At 47.4% G+C, this 13,286-nt stretch overlaps 1 protein-coding gene across 1 annotated transcript in view; it reads right to left on the bottom strand.

Moving 5' to 3' along the window:
• Positions 1-12,970, bottom strand: part of GLIS1 (GLIS family zinc finger 1) — a 260,563-nt gene extending 247,593 nt beyond the window's left edge. Inside the window, exons 1-2 of the mRNA XM_019957435.2 lie at positions 12,912-12,970; positions 11,623-11,926 (exon numbers count right to left, since the gene is read on the bottom strand). Coding sequence (XP_019812994.2) covers positions 11,623-11,884 — 262 coding nt within the window. The 5' untranslated portion in view covers positions 11,885-11,926; positions 12,912-12,970. The remainder of the gene's footprint in view (positions 1-11,622; positions 11,927-12,911) is intronic.
• Between the last annotated feature and the right edge of the window lie 316 nt (positions 12,971-13,286).

Here is a 13,286-nt window from a genome sequence, read left to right as displayed (position 1 = left end):
GGGGTCCATCTAAGCCTGTCCTGGAGTGGGGATCAGGGTGTATACAGCCATCTCCACCCCAGCAGGGCAACTGAGTGCTGGCTCCTGGTTCTCATTTCCAAGGTTCTTCTTCATCTTAGAGAAATCTGAGTCAGATGTGTTGCAACCACCAATAACTGCTCTTTAAACCACAGGATGGGAGAAGGCAATGGCACCCCACTCCAGTACTCTTGCCTAGAAAATCCCATGGACAGAGGAGCCTGGTAGGCTCCAGTCCATGGGGTCGCTAGAGTCGGACACGACTAAGCGACTTCACTTTCACTTTTCACTTTCATGCACTGGAGAAGGAAATGGCAACCCACTCCAGTGTTCTTGCCTGGAGAATCCCAGGGACAGAGGAGCCTGGTGGGCTGCCGTCTATGGGGTCGCACAGAGTCGGACACGACTGAAGCGACTTAGCAGCAGCAGCAGCAAACCACAGGATGAGACACTCTTGAAAGCACCTGGGACTCTGCCTAGAAGGGAGGGCAGGTATGTGGCAGGGAGTGCCTACAATCCAGGCCAGTCACTGCAGGACAGCATTTGGCCCCTTACTCTTCTACCTGACACCACTCCGCCTGGCCACAGCCTAGAAGGGTCTGTGACTATGGAAGCCAACTCCTCCCAGAAAGGAGAGGAAAGGGAGGCCCAGACAGAGGAGAAGACTTGCCCAACGAATGTGACCCAGAAGAGCAGCGCAGACCTCACGGTGAAAAGCCCCAAGATGGTGTGGAAAGAAAACAGGGCTGTTTCTGCATGTGAGAACTCCTTGCACACCTACTGGAGTTTCGCATGTGCCGAGAGCTTACTATATGTTCAAACTTGTAGGAGAAACAAAAACATCAAACTTCTCCTTTCATGGTGACAAGCTCCTTGAGGGCAGAGACTGGACTGGACTCCATTCCCAAACTTCCCTGACATCCACTTTGATCCAGGCCCTGTGCTAGGCACAGGGGTGCAGGAATAATGAGACTCTGCCCTGCCCTCAAGGACACAGTAAGTAAATGGAAAATTGCCACAGGACGTGTCCTGTGCTACAGATGAAGGAAGGAGAGGGTTGTGGGTGCCAGAGGCCTAGCATCACCAGGCTGTGGGAGAACAGGAAGGCTTCCAGAAAGAGGTGGCATCTGAGCTGCATCTTAAGATTAAGTAGGAGTCAGACCGGTGAAAAGGAAGGGAAGGAAGGCCCTTCCAGGAGATTTGGTTTATCAAACGTTTGCATAACAGCAATAACAATAAAATTCCAACATTAATTGAGCATCTGACCATGTGCCAGTCTCTGCATTTAAGCACATTTACATATACAAGTATTAACTCATTTCATTCACATAAAAATCTTTTGAGACCATTACAACTATTATTCCCATTTTACAGATAAGAATATTGAGACCCAAAGAGCTTAATAACTTGCCCAAGATCCCCAAGTTGGTACCTAGAACCAGAGTTCAAACCTAGTGGTCTGGTTCCACATTACAGCCCCAACCAGCACCCTCTATCCTTCTCAGATATGTATTTGTGAGACAAGGTGCTAGACATAAGGCTACAAAGATAGATATTTGAATATTAACTATTTTATATTCTAAAAATGATTTAAAGAGGCACACAAATGAATAAAAATAAGCTCACAGTGTGTAAGGACGGAAGGACACATAAAGAGAAAATTCCAGGTTCGAAGCTTCATAAGGAAAAGTCTGATGCTGCTGCTCTGCTACTGCTAAGTCGCTTCAGTCGTGTCCGACTCTGTGCGACCCCATAGACGGTAGCCCACTAGGCTCCTCTGTTCCTGGGATTCTCCAGGCAAGAACACTGGAGTGGGTGGCCATTTCCTTCTCCGATGCATGAAAGTGAAAAGTGAAAGTGAAGTCGCTCAGTCGTGTCCGACTCTTAGCGACCCCATGGACTGCAGCCCACCAGGCTCCTCCGTCCATGGGATTTTCCAGGCAAGAGTACTGGAGTGGGTTGACATTGCCTTCTCCACTGATGCTGCTGAAGGACAAGCAAATAAGACATTAGGAAGAGATGGTAAACTTCCTGGTGGTCTGGTGGTTAAGAATCCGCCTTCCAATGCAGGGGATGCAAGTTCAATCCGTGGTCAGGGAACTGAGGTCCCACAAGCCTCAGAGCAACTAAGTGTGAGTATTACAGCTACTGAGCTCACAGACCACAACTAGAGAGTCTGTGCACCACAACAAAAGATTCCACTGATGCAATGAAGCAACAAAGACCCGATGCAGCCAAATGAATTAATTTAAAAATAAATAAATTCATTTCCTTTAAAAAAAAAAAAAGGAAGAGATGGAACTGGATTGGCCGGAAGGCTTTGAACACCAGACCAAGGTGCTCAGATTTTTCCCTCAGTCAACTAGCTGCTAATCTATAAGCCATGGAAAAGGCAATGGTACCCCACTCCAGTACTCTTACCTGGAAAATTCCATGGACTGAGGAGCCTGGTAGTCTGCAGTCCATGGGGTCGCAAAGAGTCGGACATGACTGAGCGACTTTACTTACTTACTTAATCTACAAGCCAAGATATAATTTCAGGGAAGAGCGTGAAAGCATGTGCCAAAGACTATCTCTAGAACAAACCGATATCACTACAGATATGTGAGTGGTTGATAAAATACAAATCTCTTTAAAATAGCCCTTAAAACTAGTAACCTCCAGGTATCTTTTCCACCAGTAGATAAAAAATATAACAGCTATCATAGGGGATAGATTTTTGTCCCTATGTTTAGAAAACTTGGGATACCCTGCTGTCAGGGATGGGAAGTAACAAGAAGGCTTTAAGCAAGGAACTCTTTGGGGATTGAAGGTCTGGGAATTTTGCCCTCCACCCACACCTATACCTCCACCTCTCCAGGCTAGAAATCAACCATCTGAAGTCCCAAAGATGAGCTGAGCCCAGCCAAAAGCCCCAATGCAGAGACATTCTCACAAAGAGAGCTACGTAAGTACAAATGACTGTTTGATCAATCATTTGGCCTCAGCGTGGGATTTGGTTAGAATTAAAGCCATCTGGTTGGGAGGGGGAGGAGACAAGCAGGCGGGAAAATGACCCACCCCCTCCCCCCAAAAAGCATTGTTAAAATATAACGGGGGAAAAACAGTAAAGTCTCTGCTGTTATTTCAGCCTAAGCCACTTAATCCTTCAGCACATAAAGCAACTTATTTTATGACCTTTTCCCTTTAAAAAGTAAATCAGAAGACGCTGCCTTGAATTCAGATATCTCTGAAACACACTACTCATCCCTCCCAGTGAAATATCCTGTTTCATAAACCTTCTTCGAGATACTTGAAACTGCAGATCACTAAATGCCTAGCTTTAGGCATCTGACATTCCAGAGAATTAATATTTAAACTTATTATAGGAAAAAAGAATTGAGTTTGGTTGAAGCATGAAATATTTAATAGTGTCTCCAAATTAGAAACCCTATTTTGTTTCGCGTTGGAAATGCCAACGTTATTACCTGGGCTTTGCACTCAAATAAGATAAAATGCACGGGCGGTCTTGAGATTAAACACACAATTACGGCCGTTTTCTCCAGAGAGAAGGGGAGCGAGACAGGTTTGGGGAGTGGAAGCGATTGGGTTTCATTTTTACGATACACTTAAAATTATATTATCATTCTCTGCCTGGAGGGTTGGACTTGAGAGGGTTGAAGCTACTTAAGCACTGAAAACTGTGTCAGGATCGGTGAATCCACAGAGCCCTATTCACAGGCTGGTGAAGCCGTCTATGTCTTGGAACGGGCCCGCTGCTGGGCAAAACCCCGGGGAACTTTCTCTACTCACTAGGACAAAAGTATTAAGTGGTTTGGGATAAAAATTAAGCTTCAATTGACACAGTGGATCCTGGCAGCCTCTGCCGGCACGTGTAATTTATTTACAGGGTTGGAAAGTCGGCAAAATACATCATCAACTCTTATACAAACTTCTATTAGGTATTAAATACCCAAGCCTCAGAGAAGTAATTCATATAGTCCAACAACGTTCCAAAATAAACCCAATCTCCAGCCCTCCGGAGAGCTTAAAACAGCAAATGGGATCTGTGTTTTTAAAGCCGAGTTTATAATACTCCCTGGTTTCTTGCTAAAGCTTTGCCATCAAACCTATTACTTAAAAACAAAAGCAACAACATCTAAGAGAGTAATCCGGTTGCTAAAAAAGACATAAATAGGAAGAGGCTGAGCCACAGGCAACCAGGCCATCCTTGACACCTCTTCCGGCTCTCGCTTTCACACGCGGGGTCAATATCTAAAGGCAAAGGACCTTTGGGCAAGCCAAAAGCCTCCTACAATTTCCACTTCAGAAAAAATATGACCCCTTGAGAACGTCCACGTTCACATACATTCTCACAAACACATACACGCCCCCGTGCAAGGCCACAGACCCAAGCCAGCAGTGGGACCTCCTCCTTCCAGAGAGGGGCATTTGACTCATTCATCATTTGACACAAAAGACCCATTTCCCACAAACTCTAGTTCACTCTGATCCCTGGCTTGCTCTCCCCCACAAGCCTTTCTTCATCCCACCAGGCGTTTAATAAGAAATAATTAGTTAATAGATCTCCAGCCATCATGCCCAGTGAAGCATGCATTCTACACACCAAGTGTAGTGGGATTATGAGGAATTCTCTTCAAACAGAAGTCTTCACTACCAGCAGAAGGGGGATCACAGCCAGGGCCTGGGCAACAGAGCTCCCACGCACAGTATGACAGGCTCAAATGGGGACTTGAACCTGCAGTAACCAGTGGGGTGTGTGTATGCTGCTTCTGAGAGGGGTCTGCCTCCTGGGCCTCCAGTCTCAGGCTCCTTGCCTGAGGACCCCCATGTCACAACTGGGAACCACTGTCCTTTCCCCATTTCTGCAACAGAGAGTAGTGGGGAGAGCCCCAGTGGAGGCAGAGTCTCCCCCTAAAGTCATACCTCAGCCTGTGAGCTGAGACTGCAGTCTGCCCGAGGGACTGATTGTCTGTACCTGCCTGTGGCCTTCCACTGCTGTCCCCCAGGGTTCGGAGACACACGCTAGAGCCACCACGACTCTTAGCTGCTGCATGGGTTTTAAAAGCTGTAGCTGAGAGCTCTGTGCTCTAGAGTAGCAGTCCCCTACCTTTTTGGTACCAGGGACCTGTCTCGTGGAAGACGATTCTTCCACGGACCAGGAGAAACGCAGGGTGGTCTGGCGATGATTCAAGCGCATCACATTTATTGTGCACATTATTTCTATTATTACATCAGCTCCACCTCAGATCATCAGGTGTTAGATCCCAGAGGCTGAGGATCCCTGCTTCAGAAGGAGAGCACCGGCTTCGCTGTCAGACAGAGCTGGGTTCAAATCCCAGGCTCTGCTATCTACTTTCTGTACAGTGAGTCACTGCAAATTAAATATGGAGCTCACTGTTTAGACAAATTGCTCAACTTTTCCAAGCCTCATTTCCCTGATCTGTAAATTCAGAATAATGCCTCCTTTTCTCATAGGGTTATTGGGCTTTATTAAATGCAATGACAGCTATGAACTGCTTGACCTGGCACAGAGTAGGTGCTCAGTAAAGGTTAGTTGACATCTCTTATTCTTCTGGTTCCTTCTGTGGTCAGCTTCAGGAGTCAAGAGTTCCAAGAAGAGGTCAAGTTGAGAACCAGACCTTTTTCTGTACTCTATATCCTTCCGAACTGCCCCAGCTGAGTTCACAAGGAATCCTTGAGCAACGGAGCAGGAAGGGACTACAGGTCATCCCAACCAAGTGCTTCCCATTTTACAGATGGGGAAACCGAGGCTTAGAGCCAAGGGCTGGGCCCACATGCATTGAGTCTGTACAATGGTGTGTGTGTTTGCTCCAGACAGGGCTAACCATAACCACCAAAAAAATTCAGGCCATACAGGAAATGCATTATTCAGTGAACGGACTGAAGGCTCCTCTCAGTGCATCTGACTCAAATGCTGACTTTAAAAACACAGCTCGTAATGCTAACACAATCCGCCTCGACCCACCGGAAACCTTCTGAAGGAATAACCCTTTAGAGTTAAGGGGACGACGGAGAAAAGAAGAAAACAGATGCTTCAAGTGACTTTAAACTAAAAGACCACTGGGTCAGGGTTGTATTTTTTCCACCCCATCCCATCCCAGGCCTCTGTTTTCTTTCAGTTTCTTATAAGGCTTTAGGACACCAAAGCAGCCACAAAACTTCCCCCCCACTCCACTCTTTCTGCTTCCCTTAACTCAGTAACTCAGCTATCAGTCCCGGACTTTGCTTCTAATGCTGAAAGCATTTTTTTTTTCATTGTAAACTATTAAGTCGGGCAGCGGCTGTTGATAAACAAGAAGTCCGTTTTTAAACTGCTAGAATCATTAGCACAGGGAAGGCGAGCAGCACAAATATTTCAGGAGTTTGCTCTTTTTTCCTGGCCCTAGTATCACAGCTGGGCTTTCTGCATGTTGCAGTTGAATTTTTCAAAGCCCAGGGCAGAATTTGTTTCATTTCTTCTCCCCCTGGAACTGAATGTCTTTGTTTCTTTAAACACAAAAAATAAACTACCCCCTACCAGAAGAAACAACACAAGTCTCCAGGTCCAAATTAACTGCAACTAAAATCTGTATTAGGAAAAAAAATTAGCAAACCACACAGTCTAATTTAACTTTGAATATAATCATAGATATAAGGTGAAGTTGTTGAAGTACAACCATATCAGCTTCAAAACAGAGAATTCTTTTCTAGGAAAATTGAGAGAAAGAAGGGAAATTATCTTCCCTATGCAAAAGTCCCAGTTAGTGACTGGTCCATTTACAAATAAAGTTGGTATTTATTTGTTTGGTTTTTTTTTTTTTTTCCTATTCCTATCCAAAAAAGGATGGAAAACCCCATTCCAAACTTTAGTTTCTCCCCTTTTCTAGGATGTTTGCCAAACTCCACAAAATAAAACCGAAGAAAATGATGATAATTATGCAACATTCAGAACAAAGAACATAAGAATATATTTTTTTAAATGATTCATTGTGCACTTATGCCTGTAATGGGATTTTAACGCACTGTAAAAATAAGCGTGCTGGCTCACTTAGCTTCTCACGCAACTGTAACGCAGGGAGATGAAGAACTTAAAGATGGGGTGAGTTTTGGTTTTTTTCTGAAGGAGGAGATGTGTGAAGGAAAACCATGGTGTATAAAGAAACATGTTTTTTAATCAGAGGTGGAGCAACACAGCCTATGGATATAATTCCGCAGCTAAGACAGTCCCGAGACCTCAGCCCAGCCTAGCACTACAGGTAAACGAGTCCGCAATAAGGAAGCCTAGGTAAGTTACGATCTCACGTGCTGGTTCCCTTTCCATTTTGCACGCCGGGTCTTAGCAGCTTCTACAGAGCTTGGGAGGCAAAAAGGGAAGAGAAATTCTAGCCACCCAAGATTCTTTGGGAATCTTTGGGAATTGTATTTCCGCTACATGTCTATAAAAGATTTGTCGGATACATAATTCTTATGACTGTAGACGCAACATGCTCCTACCTTATTTGTGTACCCACACACATACATGTTTCTCTTTGTCTCACTGAGCCTGACATTTGGCCAGCAGGTTTTTCTCCCCCTTATTTGAAACCTCAAGCACTGAAGAAATTTGGATCTGATTATTTCCGGATCACAGGACCAGCACTTTAAAATGGATGAAATGCAAGCAAATTGCCCACTAGAGCCGGAGGGGGTAAATGCTTTCAAAATAACTCATACCTTTCTATTATGGATGTGCTGGCCTCTCCAAAATCTCCCCAGAACATCACAGTGGCTTCTGATTCAAATGAAGAAACTCTACAAGGTAATGCCAACCAAAACCGTCATGTCTTACTCTCCACCTCCAGTCCCTAATGCGCCTGCTCACAACCTACAACTGCAGTCCTTCTTTGTTTTCATTTTTAAAGAAAAAATACATATACTTTTTCTTTAAGTTACAAGATTGACTGCTTTGGGAATTTTTAGCCACAGTATGATCGCTGTTAACAACGGCAGGGTCCACATTTGTCATGATCATCAGCCTCCTTTTTATTTGCTAGGATGTGTCCAGTCTCAGCACACAGTGAAAAGGGTCCATTGAGTTGCTGAGAACTATCTGGTTTGGTCTGAGAGCAGCAATTCTGGTCAGACAGAATCATTTGGTAAACTAAGAAGTTTTCTAACGATGGCACAGATACTCGTTACCAAATTCCGAAGATTCGAGACAGAAGAAATACCAACAGCAAAAATAGTTTAAATTCTCTGGGAACGCTTGGGAAGCCGTCATGAACGCCAGCTCTCAGCCACCAACACACACACATATAAGGCACTAGTTGTGAAATGGGAAGCCTTAGAAACTGCCACTTACTGTCTGTAGCCTTAAGCACATCCTTGAACCTGAATGTCTTCATCAATAAAATGGGAATCACAGTAGTAAGAGCCAGAATCTGCCTGCAGATACAAACTGCAAAGAGCTTTTACATCTGTCCCCTCAGAACAGCCCACGAGGTAGGCAGGGCTCAGCTGGCATGAAGGCTGATGAAAGAACGTGTGCGGGACACAAGCTGAAAACTGTAAAGCCTTGTGCACAGAGAGCAAGCTTCATCGAGTCAGCGCCACAGAGCTGACCGCCTCCATAAAGTCCAGATGTTTACCTTCTTTCCTTGTCAGAACTTCCACAAGCAGAGTGTTGGGTGTTTAATAAAAAGAAAGAAAAAGCGCAGCATCTGGTAATTTGGCCTTTTCAGCTGTTTGGAATCTGGATAAACGGGACTCTGCCATAAACAGATCATGATTCTTATTGTAAATGATGACAATGTTAGTCCATGACGTTGCACCATCCCCAGTGCCTCCTGACTCCAGATCTGGAAATGCAGAGGACCCTGACATTTAAGGATAAGCTGCTGGGTTCGAGAGCTCACGCTCTGCCTCAGTTTAGGGTCTGTCCGAGAAACAAGAAGGCAGAGCATCTGAAACCTGATTCCAAACCAAGCAATACTGTCGTCTCTCCGGTCACCGGGGAAGCACTGGCCACAAAAGACCTGAAGCTTGGCTCCTCTCAGCTTCTCTGGCTAGGACACCAGTTAAAAGTCGTGAAAGTCAACAATTTTAAAAAAAATCAAACTTTTCTCCATCCTCGCCCTACCCTCTTTGTCTCAAATAGAGCTGACCATAACAGTGCCCTACACGAATTAATAAATGCGAACCCTTCTTCCTTTTTAGTTTATATTCTTACAACTGTTTCATTTTCCCTTGGGAAGGAAGCATTATTACCTCTCGTGCAAATGAAAAACCAGCGGTTGAGAACGTTAAACACATCACAAGAGCCGTCTCCAAAATAACCAGGCACTGAGGTGGCCCTTTGACACCTTATATCACTAATACTCTCCTCAGTCTTTCTGTCTCATGGTAGATTTACAAATGAGGAAACTAAGGCTCAGAGAAGGAAATAACTTCCCCCAGTCCCACGGATCCTAGGTGGCAGGGTCTTAAAATTTCCAGCACGGTCAATAAATATTTTTCAGTTGGTATTCTTGTCTTCTGTTTCCAGTAAGCCTGAGACTTGGAGCTAGACACCAAATATTCAAAGGGTTATGAGGTCTAGGGAGTATCTGGGTGGGAACAGGGGCAGCAAGAAGGTTTCTTTTATGGCCTGTTTGAGCAGGCTGCGCAGCTCTGATTTTCTCTCAGGCCACTATATAGCTTGACTACAGGGGAAAAAATTGCCTAGAAAGACAGAAGCCGAGTCAGAAGCCTCTTCAAGCCTAGGTCCATAAGCTATGGGCTGGCCAGAGACCCCCACCCAGCAGGCCTCAGTTTCCTCATCTTTTAAATGGGTATGACAAATCTGACCCCCACCAGCCTCACTGGAAGCTGTGAAGAAAACAGAAGCCTCTTACAAAAAGCTTAACCAGTACAACCATCTTAAGGTACAAAGAAAGAGGTGCTTCCTCCCATTCTTTTACTCTCCTCTGCCCTTTCCAAACACAAAAAAGATCTCGTATTTTAGACACTGGGGGCATGTGGATAAAAATAATTGGGGTTTAGGAGAATGGACGTCAGAAGATTGTACATAACTAATGCATACACATGAAAGGTCTCTAACCACAGCTTTGGATGTCAGAAAGTTGCACACAACGAAAGCATCCACATGAAAGGTCTCTAACCAGGGCTTGGAACAAAGGCTATGTTTGGGAGAGCAATTTATTAGGTCTGCAGAGAACTGAGATCTTCAGTTGACAGCTATTTTTTTTTAAACACAAAATGTTGCAAGAGGGTATCTATTTAAGGGAGGATTGTCTACAGGAGGGGGGCAAGTGAGGGAGCTCTGGGCTGCAAATATTACTCATGTCTTGCTGCACAGCCTTCCTCTCTTCCTAGTAAAAGGGAATCTCATGTGCGTATTCCAACAATAATACGCTAAAGCGTTTTCCTCTATATCCTTTACAAATGACCTCTATCTCTTGGAGAAGAGACTGAATTTAAAACAACAGCCAAGAAATAGTGCTCTCCTACAAAGTCAGGTATTTTCATTAAAAAGCAAAAAGTATTTATGTTTATTTCACTTTACCAGTCTTTGAATTAGAGAGTTTTTTTTTTTACCCTAAAGGCACTCTCATCCCTAAAAGTAAGCCACCCTACCATTTCTAAGTTGCCAATTGATGCTAAAGTAATGATGCCTATAAAGCCATTAAACAAACTTTTTTTCTTCCTTAAGAATTAGCTGGAAATAGAACCAAGAGGTCCCAAACAATGAAATAATAAAAAACCAAAGCTTTGCTTTTTCCCAGGGAAAAAAAGTAGATGAGGGGAAAGATACAGTGCCTCAACAACTTCCCCAATTTCTGGTTAATTATCTGTCAGTGTGAAACTTATAAATAATGGCTCAATAATAATTAACTGTGATGAGAAGAACATGCTCATGAGAATCCAGCCTCATCACTGACTTTGACCCATTAATTATACTGGAGCCTGCACCTTATACCCACCAGCCTCACTGGGTAGAGGACAGGTATTACAGACTAACTTTTGACCAAAGACTATGCTTTTGAAGCATCAAGTACGTAACAGCCATTGTTAAAGTCAGGACTTCACTCAGGCTAGACTACAGATTCATAAAATTTTCCATCAGGAATCCAGAAATCATCTGGTATAATTAATTCCTTACTTGACAGATCGGGAAACTGAGGTCCCAAAAAGGGGAGAGGGGGCTGGCTGAAGGCTTCTGGTTTTTGTTACTGAGGAAGACTGGAATACTTCAAAGTATGCCGTTAGCAGGTTCAGAGACAGACATACTCGAGTTGCTACTCATCCTAATTTATAATAAGGTTTTGACAAATTTCACACAACTTTTATCAGAAACATACAGAAGCAAAATTATGTAATCTGAGCTTTCTAAACACACATCTCCCCCACAAATAGGCTTACTGAGTTTAAATTAGGTGCTTCCTAAACAGTCACCGTTTCAGAATGACAAGCGAGTCCCAAACAACTTGAGAGAAAACTGATGAACTTTGGAGAAAGTTCTACCAAGTGCTTGGGAAGATTCCTACAAAGGCCTGCCGTGGAATCAGACTACCCAAATCTCTCCACGCCTGTGGCCAGGCACGTCGGCGGGGCCATACTTACCCTTCCCGGCGGCAGTGGCGGAGGCCTTGGACGGACCGTAGTCTCGGGGACTCCGGGGCCGGAGGAGGTCGTGGGCACGCGGTGGCGCGGGAGGCCGGGGCAGCAAGTCACGCGGACCCCCCTCCCCGCAGCCCCCGCCGCTCACGGTGACCCTGAAGGCCATGTGCGGGCCGAGGCCAGCGGGCCCCCGGCCGGGACCTGGAGCGCCGGGGGCCTCCTTCGGCCTCTTGTCTGAGTGCGCCTCGGCCACTTCGCAGTGCATGGCGCCGGGGCGGGGCGCACCGCTGGGGGTCTCGCCGGGCTTCTGCGGAGGGGAGAAAGCACAGGCGCGTCAGAATGAGCGGAGCGATCCCCTTCTGGTCCAGGGGGCGATGTTTGAGCAGGTCACCATCCCTCCGTTTATTCCTCCTTAGCGCCACCACACTCACCCTAACGTGACAAACCTACCTGATCCACGGAAAAGTCCCCTCCAGGGCGCAGGAACATCTAGCATGTCCTTCCCCGACTCGCGGAAGGCCCAGCTACCCAATCTGCCCCCATCCAGTCCTCTTTGGACGAAGGGGAAACTGAGGCCTGGAGAAGGGAGAGCGCCTGTGCGCGTCACCCAGTGGGACACGGAGCTGACGGCAGAGATTCCCGGAGCAGGGTACTGGCAAAGCCGCGGAGACTACTCGGAATGGGTCACGGGCTGCACACCTCGCCTCGTGGGCGCTCTGGGATCCGGCTGAGCGCAGGGACAGCCGACTACGCACCCGCAGGCCCGTGGGCAGACCCTCTGAGATACCACCACCACACAAGCTGCGAAAAGGGAGTCGGCGGATGTGTGCTCACTCCCGCAACGTGAACCCATACACGCACCGAGACGCACACTCCCACGCGCAGCAGAGAAAACCAACCGATCGCGCGTGCAAACCTGCAAAAAGTCGACAGCCCGTGCACTCCCGCTCCCACGCACACCAAACACACCCCGCAAATGCACACTCGGGGACAAGACGTGCCATACATTCTACTTTCACTCACCAGCTCAGACTCTCAGAAACACTAGTAGCTGCAGTCTCACGCTCACCACGCGCGAGCGCTGGGTGCCCCTCCACAGAGCCTTGGGCCTTCCATCATCCCTCCTGGAAAACGGACCCGGGGCCCCAAACTCTCCCTTCCCCTCGTGCTCCCCGCGCGATCCCCAAACTCCCCAATTCACCATCCTGGGACACCAGCCTTGGCCGTCGGCCGGGCGCCCTCCCCCTTCCCGGGCCGCGGGCCGCACCCCCTCTCACCTCGCCCCCACTCACCTCGCAGCGGCTGCTGCAGCTAGCTCGCGGGGCGCACGGCTCGGCGCGCCTCCACTGGCGCGGCAGCCCCAGCGGCCGCAGCTTCCAGCGGGGCGGCATCCCGGAGGCGGGGGCGGGGCCTCAGCCTGCCTGACAGCCTCTCCAGCCACTAACTCGCTGCGGCCGCCCCGCCGAGGCCAATCGCGGAGCGAGGGCGGGGCCTCCGCGGCTGCGGGCCAGGGCCAGCCGCGCGCGAGGCACGCCGGAGGGTTTGACAGGCGGCGGCCGGTGGCGCTGGGTGCTGCTCGGGCCCCGCTCCGCCCGCTGCCTATCAGGGATAGCCCGCCGGGCGGCGCCCCGGGCTGCAAAGCCTGGGCTCCGTAGTCGGGGCTGGGC

This window comes from Bos indicus, chromosome 3, assembly GCF_029378745.1.
Source record: "Bos indicus isolate NIAB-ARS_2022 breed Sahiwal x Tharparkar chromosome 3, NIAB-ARS_B.indTharparkar_mat_pri_1.0, whole genome shotgun sequence".
Classification (NCBI taxonomy): Eukaryota; Metazoa; Chordata; class Mammalia; order Artiodactyla; family Bovidae; genus Bos; species Bos indicus.
This window is presented reverse-complemented; position numbering and strand designations above follow the sequence as displayed.